An 8,150-nucleotide genomic window follows, 5' to 3' on the forward strand; every position below is an offset into this window, starting at 1 on the left:
ATAAAAGGTGTCCCCAGGAGTCATGCAACATAGACTATAAGATAATTCATGATCCCTGAAATTGTGCTATGGTCAGCACAATTTCAGCACAGGCCCCACCTTTCTGAGGTTTCTATACTCTTTCTACATAGCACCACCTCCAGCCCTTCTAAAAGGGTTGCACATTATATATTTTGTTAATTCAAAATTTATTTGTTGAACGAACGCCTGCTGTGTAAAGAAAACTGGTGAGGATCCCTAAGAAAATCAAACGTTGCCTTCAAGAAGAAAGTGTCTAGTGGTGAATATAATCCAAGACAGAAAGTTCTGAGTGTTATGAAAGAGGTGTGAGGTCAGTTCTGAGACAGTCTATGAGTGGGAGGGACAACTTCTAAGAGAAATCAGAGACTTTCGTGGAAAAGGTGGTCTGTGAATGTTTCGTGTTGGGGAAGTAGGTACAGAAACGAGACTAAGACAGAGCGCCCCCTACAGAGCATCCAGTGGGGAATGAAGTTGTTCCCTAACGCAACGGCGGGGTGGTCGTCAAAACTGCAGAGCTCTGTGGGAGGCCGCTCTGAACTGCTGCTGGTCTTAACATGCTAAAGAGTTTAGTTTTTATTCTGTCGACTAAGGAGTCAGAAAAGGCCTTGAATAAAAACAACCAGATTGAAACTGTGCGTTAGGAAGACTCACGTGGCTACAGTGTAGGAGAGACCAGTCAGAAGAAGGCTGGTAGTAGACACACAGGAGGAGAGGGGTCCTGTCGCGGGTGTTGCCCAGGGGACAGTACCTACGGCACTTGCAGGGAACAGTGGAGACAAGGGGACCCATATGATAAACATTAAGGAAAGAATTTTAAGTTGGGGTGGAATAAATAAAATACGTTTTGAGAAGTTGAGGGCACCCCCGTGAGACAACCAAGACATGAAAAAGAAGTGGATAGAATCATGTTTCGCTAAAGGGAAATAAGCTTCCAACCAGACTGGAAGGAATCACAAGCGGAATTCATCCAACATTTTCTACTTAAGTCCTCCCTCTCTCTCCACTAGAGACCTTATATTTATATGTGCAGAATAACATTTCATTCAAAAAAATATCATTAAGATTTTCTTAGAATTCTCGGCACACTGCTAACAAACCAGTTTAGGCCCTGTTCTCAGAGAGCTACTTCCCCCACAGAAATGTAAGAATCAATTTGACATTAAAGCATCTTTCAGACTCAAGTTACTCCAAATTCTATCAGGAAGGGAATCAGAGACTGGTTGTGCTCAGCTGGGCATAGCGGCCATGATTCAATCACGGGAGCGCCCGGCTGGGTGGACTTTAGAACCACTATCACTGAGAGAAGGAATGGCGTCGAAACAAGAAGGGCACGGAAGATTAATTCCAGGGCAGAGACACAGAAAGAAGAAAGGCCCAACAGGCAAGACTCGAAATTATAAGACATCAAAGAGTTTTACAGATAAGGGGGAAAAAAGTGGTATTTCCTGAAACAAATGTACTGGGTACTCTCTCATCAACAAAATATTCCATGACCTCCTAAGTAGATACTGAAGCAAACAGCAAACCATGACTTACACTGGCTTCTGCACTAAAGATTACTCCAGTTAATAATGAATAATGAAAATGACTGTGCATATTTATCTGATGTTCTGATAGCTACCAGCACACCCTACTTTTTATGAGGCAACGCCATTGCAAAGAAAACACCTGTTTAGTATCTCTGATAAACATAAATAATATTAATGAAAAGACTGCCATGCTGTTATCCTTTTGAGATACTGTTATTAATTCATGCAACTTTACTAAAATCTCATTTTAGACCAAATTTAATTAAGTGCTCTGGAGTAATGAATTAATAACATTTCGAGATTTATTTGAGCCCCATGAGAACCTCTCACCAGAAAGTTTTAAATACTGGGCCATCAGTGTATCATCTTAGGTGTCCACTCTACCTCCCAAGGGAAAAAATAAAACTTTGGGAAGGCAAAGGCATAATCAATGTGTTTGCATTTGAATAATCAGTAACATATAAAGAGGAGAAAAAAGTTTTTTAAAAAAAGTTTTTTTAAAAAAGAAAGTGTTTAAAAAAGAAGGTTTTAATGAACAATGCTGATAATTGATACTGGTTTCGAAATACATTAATCTCCAAAAAGCTTCGGGACTGTGCTTACCTCATATTTAATGAATGCTAATACTTGGGGGGCAAAGCTCAATTCAGGCCATCAGAGAAACATATAAGGTCATATTGGCACACAAAAGGAAAAAGGCAGCTAAGGTCTGTTGAAGTGCTATTAAAAACAGTCGGAACCTTCTGATATCTTTTTCTCAGGATTATTTTCCTTCTTTTCTTAGTCTTCTTTTTTTTTTTTTTTAAACAAGATGTCACCCTGTCACTGAGGCTGGAGTGCTGTGACACAATCACAGTCTCGACTTCTCAAGCTCAAACTATCTTCCCACCTCAGTCTCCCAATTAGCTGGGACCACAGGCACACCCCACCATACTGGCTTTTTTTTTTTTTTTTTTCTCCCAGAGATGGAGTCTCCCTACATTGCCCACGATGATCTGAAACTCCTGGTTTCAAGCAATCCTCCCACTTTGGCCTCCCAAAGTGCTAGGATTACAGGTGTGAGCCACTGTGCCCAGCCAGGATCATTTTCTATTAGATAAAATCATTGCAATCGAATGTTGATGGGCTCAATTTTCCCACTAAATTCTACTTAACCATGGGATAGCATATTTGTATAGTGCTGTATGGTTTTTAAAGCATTGCCTTAAACACAGTGTGTGAGAAAGGCAAACAGTTGTGATCATTCTTATTAACTATGGTTAAATGACCTACCCAAAGTCACAGAATGAGTAAGAGGTGGAGATAGAACTGGGGAGACAGGGTTCATTCCACTCCATTCATTCATGCATGCATTCATGTACTCATTCAACTAATGGAGACTATGGCTCCAAAGATGAACAAGACCTAGCCTCTGTCCTCAAGAAATCCACGGTTTAGTAAAGAAGCAGAAAGGAAATCACACACCAAGTAAAACATGAGCATGAAACATGTAGCAAAGGGATATAAGCAAGGCTTTCAGATGAGGTCAATTCTTAAATCTGGGTTTCAATGGAGAAAGGAATGGCTAGGGAGTGAGGGGTAAGGGGAAAGACAAGCATAGGTCATCTAATTTTGTTCAAATACAAAAGTGTATGTGAGTCCTGGCAGAAGCTGAGAGTATGAGGTCAGCAGCAGCCAACTCCTGGCCTTGAATGCCTTACCCTGTGGGCCAAGTTAAGGACAGCCAAGGTGCTTAGGTCCAAAAATATGCTAATCTCCAAAAAGCTTTCTGGGCTGAGCTCACCTCATATGTAATAAAGCACACTGGTGGCAAGTTTCATCTCTTTTAACATTGAGATGTCCTGAAGCAAGAATGACTCAAGCCCCAGGTTTGAATGAGTAAATTGTTTGCTATAGCCTATGTATGTATATGCACATTTTCATACCCCCCCATGGATACAGTTTATATCCATAATACTACACATAATATATGTATCCACATAGATAATACAAAACATATACAGAACTTTATAAACGTCACATGCGGAGATATCTGAATAATGTGTATGTCTATACTGACCCCTTAGGACATGCTCTGATGGACACAGGTTATTCAGAGAGGTTACCTGTGCAGGACAACCATGTGTCCTAGGTGATTTCAGACAGTTGTTTGCCCGCAGAGTAGGCACTGAACCAGGGCTGGACAAGATGAATTCCAAAGGTGGCCTAAAGCTCCATGGTTTCACGTATCACAAACTTACTTGCATGAAGTAGTTTCACCATTCTCAATAAATAAAATTCCCTGACCCTGGTGAAATTATTCCTTTCTGCTATTCTTTTGTACTCAGGCAGAAAATGTATTATTGATTTCTGATTCAGCCACAGAAAGTGTGACTTAGAGAAAAGAGCACTGAATGAGGAGTCAGGAAATCTAGATTATTTGCTCAAACCACGCTCCTGGCTGTCCCCTCCCATTGTTACTGTGTGACCTTGAACAACTTACTTCATGCCTCTGGGCTTCAGTTTCCCAAGTGTTCAATGAAAGGAGTGGCTGAGTGTTCTACAATTCTCTTTCCAGCTCTAAATCTGTAAAACAATTCCAGCCCATCCCTCAAGATTTAGTTTATCTCGGTGAGCTCTAAAAATCAGGGCTAAAACTGGATTCAAATTACCTATTTTCTAATCAAAGAAGATTCTGCTTCACTCACTTTTAAACCATGCAAATCTTGCATAATTTAAATGATCAGTGCTGTCATTGGTTGCTCTGGTTTAAATTATGCATTGTTGCTATTTGGGGAAAATTTAGACTGGGTCCAGTCTGGGATCACTGGCTGAGAACAATAAGCCCCCAAAGTGAGAAGGATAAAGGCCTCTCCAGACACGATCTGCTTTTAATGCATTGAGCCCAGGGTTTACAAAAAGAGCATTGACTGTGTACATTAAAGAGCCACCGAAACAGCAAGGGACTGGTAAGTCTGCAGCAAATTCTCCCAGAAGCCACTGACCTTGGCTGCATTTCAGGGGTCAGGCATTCCCCAGGAGGGGCTCAGCAGGCAGGCTTTACCAAGGGCTTAGGAATAAATGAGACATCTCATCTAGATGAGGCCACCTCTCCAAATGTGGGAAGGTGGAGATGATCTGCCCTCTGATTTGTGGAGATTACCTATGTGGCCTTTGGACCCACTCCAGCAGGCACACCTCACCCACAAGACTGGTCAAAGACCCTGGCCCCACATCTGCAACTGTCTCCACATCTGCATCTGCATCTAAGTCTTCTAGCCAGCAGTTCCTGGTCCCCAAGCTAGCTGTTGCCCTCTCTGTTTCCACACCTCCCAGCAGGCAGAAAAACAGCAGCAGAGCCCTAAGCTGATAGCCCAGGCCACAAAGAGCAATTTCAGTGCATTGTGCAAAGATATGTTTTCAAAATACAGATCACAAGAATGCACACCCCAAGTGTGATCCGCAGTCATCCGCCCGGTGGCCCTCAGCGGTTGCTCTCGTGCCTGCAGGCTCTGTGCTTGGTATCTCAGAAAACCTTCCCGAGGAAAAAGCCCACAAGGGACAAGTCCGGGCCCAACTTAAAAATCACATCAGACTGCTTTCCAGTAGAGGAGCAAGGTGGAGATTCCGGCCCAGGGAAATCACCGCAAACCCTGCACATTGTTCAGAACCTTTCCCCCTTTGCCACTGCCCCCCGCCTCCGCCACCCCGACCCCCGACCGACTCGCAGCACCCCACCCCCAGTCTGGGCCATCCATCCACCTGATTAACCCGCCGGCAGCAACTCCCAGCGCAGAAAGTAGGGCAAATGAACACACACAGTCGGTAAAGCAGGAAGCCACAGACCTGGCCAATGCACCCACCCTGTTACCAACCCCACCCCGCTGCGCAGGGGGCAGCCGGTTCTTGATGTGGCATTTCCACTCCAGGGAAATAGACAGCTTCCTGTAATAATGCATGAAGGAGCTTCGGCTGCCCAACTATCAGAACAGCCCATTTCAAACGGCATCTCTGTTTCTTCTCAACTCCTTACCTGCCTTGCTGAAGCCTCACCTCTTGGCCCAACAGATTAAGACGAAGAGAGAAAGCGTTATTAAAAGAGATGTGGAGGAAAAGGTTTAATTAAGGAGACCAAAGAGAAAGTACCACTTTGATCACAAAGGTAGCACTTTAATATAACAGTACAGAAAGAGGCAATGTCAGAAGTACTAGGAATCCAGGTAAATGGCCCCAAGATTCAGCATCAATCTAACAATGTATTCCTCAGGAGGGCGTGTGAACTTCCATACTTCATCCATCCTGGTGTCTCCCTGTAGAAAGCCACCATCAATTCCTTCTCATCCACCCTCCATACATCAAGTACATGCACTCGCTATTTTTTAAATTTTATTTTTGGTTCGGGAGAGGAAGAAGCAGTCCTTAAATTGGTGTCCAATCCTTCTCAGACACCCGCTGCTGCCACCATCCCCACCCCTCACCCCTTCCCAGCAGGCAGCATCTAATTAAAATGACAAGAAAGCTCTGCCCCCTTCCCCGAAGGAGTGTGTTGGGATCGGGAGTTGGGGGTGGGGAAGCGTCAAGGCAGCACTGGGATTCCTGGTATTCTGATCTCAAAACAACAGCAAAATGGATTCTGTATCAGTGATGTCTTAGTCAATACAATGAAACGGCGTCTGAGGTAATTCACGTGAAGGTAAACGCAAACCAGTGGGGCTGGGGGGAGGGAGGTGCTCTACAAAGGACCGGCCACAGACACGGGGAAAACACACATACACACACACACACACTCGCACACACTCCAGGGAGTTCCGGTCTGATTGAGGAAAAGCAGAAAACACATCCCTTTCACCTGCTTAAGTTCAGCCATAAAACTGAAACGTTACAGCCACAAAGTCAGAAAGCACAGGCAGGGCTGAGTTAAAGCCATAAATAAAGGTGAGTGGCAGACTGGCATTTAAGGGAGCGCTGAGAGGGCGCCCGGGTGCGGGAGGCAGAAAAGGGGGAGGGGGAGACAGTTGCCATCTACAAGACCAGCATAGCAATAACTGCCCCCTTGGAGCGGCAGGTTCGGCTTCGCGGGGACAGTCAGCCTCACAATGTCATCTTGCAGGTAGCTGGAAAACGTGAGGAGCCAGTGCCTTTATTCACGCTGGCATTCTTTTTGCAGAAGGGACAGTTGGGTCTCGCTCCTTGGCACCAGACAACTGCCCGGGGCGTGTACACACGTACACACCAACACACACACACACCTTTCATTTTACTGCTCTTACACCGGTATAAGATGAAAGCATAAGCTCCACGAGCTCCACGAGCCCTCGGGAGAGCCTCGGCCACGGCCAAAGGAAGACACGTACCGCACAGCCCCTGCCGTAGGGGCTCAGCCGGGAGCACCTCAGCAACCCCGAATCAAAACGGGAATCCAGGTTCCCTCCCCGACGCATTCTCCCGCTGCTGTCCCCCAGCCCCAGCCCCAGCCCCCAGTCCACGCACCGAGCCCATTCACCCTGACCCAAACCACTGGAAAGAAACCAGAAAACATGTCCTGCTCACCCTCAGAGCCGAGAGATCTATTTCATCCAGGCTTCGAGCCGGGGAGTCGCTCGCCATGTCTACTTCTTCGCTGGAGAAATGGACCAAAACCACCCCCAAGCTTTTCCCTTGGAAATTCCACCTTGGTCTATTTCACTCGCGTCCTCATGCGGGTATCGCGCCAGAGGCCCCGGGCCCAGCCTCCCCCGCCCACCCCAGCCCCACAGCGCCGGATCCCGATCCTCCGCGCGTCGGTCCGCCGGGTCCGGGAGCCCAACCTGCGCGGATCTCCAAGCCCGGAGCAGCGGTGCGTGTGGGCTGAGCGCCCCGATCGGCTAAGGGCGCTGGGGCTGCGTGGGTGTATTTAAATGGGACATGCTTCTTTGCTTGTGCGTGGATGGCGGCTGCATTGGCTGTTATAATGAGACACATCAACTCCTCCACTCAGCGGGGGGAGGGTGGGGGTGGAGAACCACACAGAACTGTCTATCACCGCTTCCTGGGAGGAGTGAAGGGGGTGGGGGGAGGCGGAGGAGGCGTGGTCTTGGACTGGGGAGAGGCCGCGCTTCCTGACCCGGTCCCTCCCCGCCAGCGTGGAGGGGGGAGGGGCGCGCACCCTTTCCGCCCAGGCTTTTGAGGGCTCCTGGGGCCAAATCCGAAGGGCTGTTCCTGAACCTTGACTTGCTTATCATAGGGACCCAAGCTGTATTTTTGTGTGGCCAATTCGTGCACTGCAGCAAAATGGCCCTTCAGTCTCATCTTGGGGTTTCTCCTCGGTTCAAATGCTCTCCCGCTGAGAAAAAGCCGGAGGAAAAAAAAGCGACACCCTCCCTCCCCTGTTAATTATTTGTGGGGCCGGAGTAAAGCGGGCTGGTGCAATCGGTGCATATAAGGACTTGTGTGCAAGGAAGGGGATCCGCCTCCAGGCGCGGAAAGAGTGGGGGAGAAGCGCACACGCACAGTGCACTCAGCTGGGCGCTTCGGCAGTTTGCAGCTGCGGCGGGGTCGGGTCCAACCGCGGTCCCCGGAATGCCGGACGGCGGGTCCCGGGTGCTGGTCACTCGCCGATTCGGGACCGGGAAGGTTTGCCAG

General features: G+C 47.4%; 1 protein-coding gene across 24 annotated transcripts in view; it reads right to left on the minus strand.

Moving 5' to 3' along the window:
- The window catches only part of TNIK (TRAF2 and NCK interacting kinase), a 408,234-nt gene extending 400,765 nt beyond the window's left edge, over window positions 1-7,469 (minus strand). For 19 of the 24 annotated variants that reach the window (XM_077990091.1, XM_077990086.1, XM_077990082.1 and 16 more), the window contains exon 1: window positions 7,080-7,469. In XM_077990091.1, the coding sequence (XP_077846217.1) occupies window positions 7,080-7,136 (57 nt within the window). In that variant the 5' untranslated portion in view covers window positions 7,137-7,469. 24 annotated transcript variants of the gene reach the window in all.
- Between the last annotated feature and the right edge of the window lie 681 nt (window positions 7,470-8,150).

This window comes from Macaca mulatta, chromosome 2 (assembly GCF_049350105.2).
Source record: "Macaca mulatta isolate MMU2019108-1 chromosome 2, T2T-MMU8v2.0, whole genome shotgun sequence".
NCBI lineage: Eukaryota > Metazoa > Chordata > Mammalia > Primates > Cercopithecidae > Macaca > Macaca mulatta.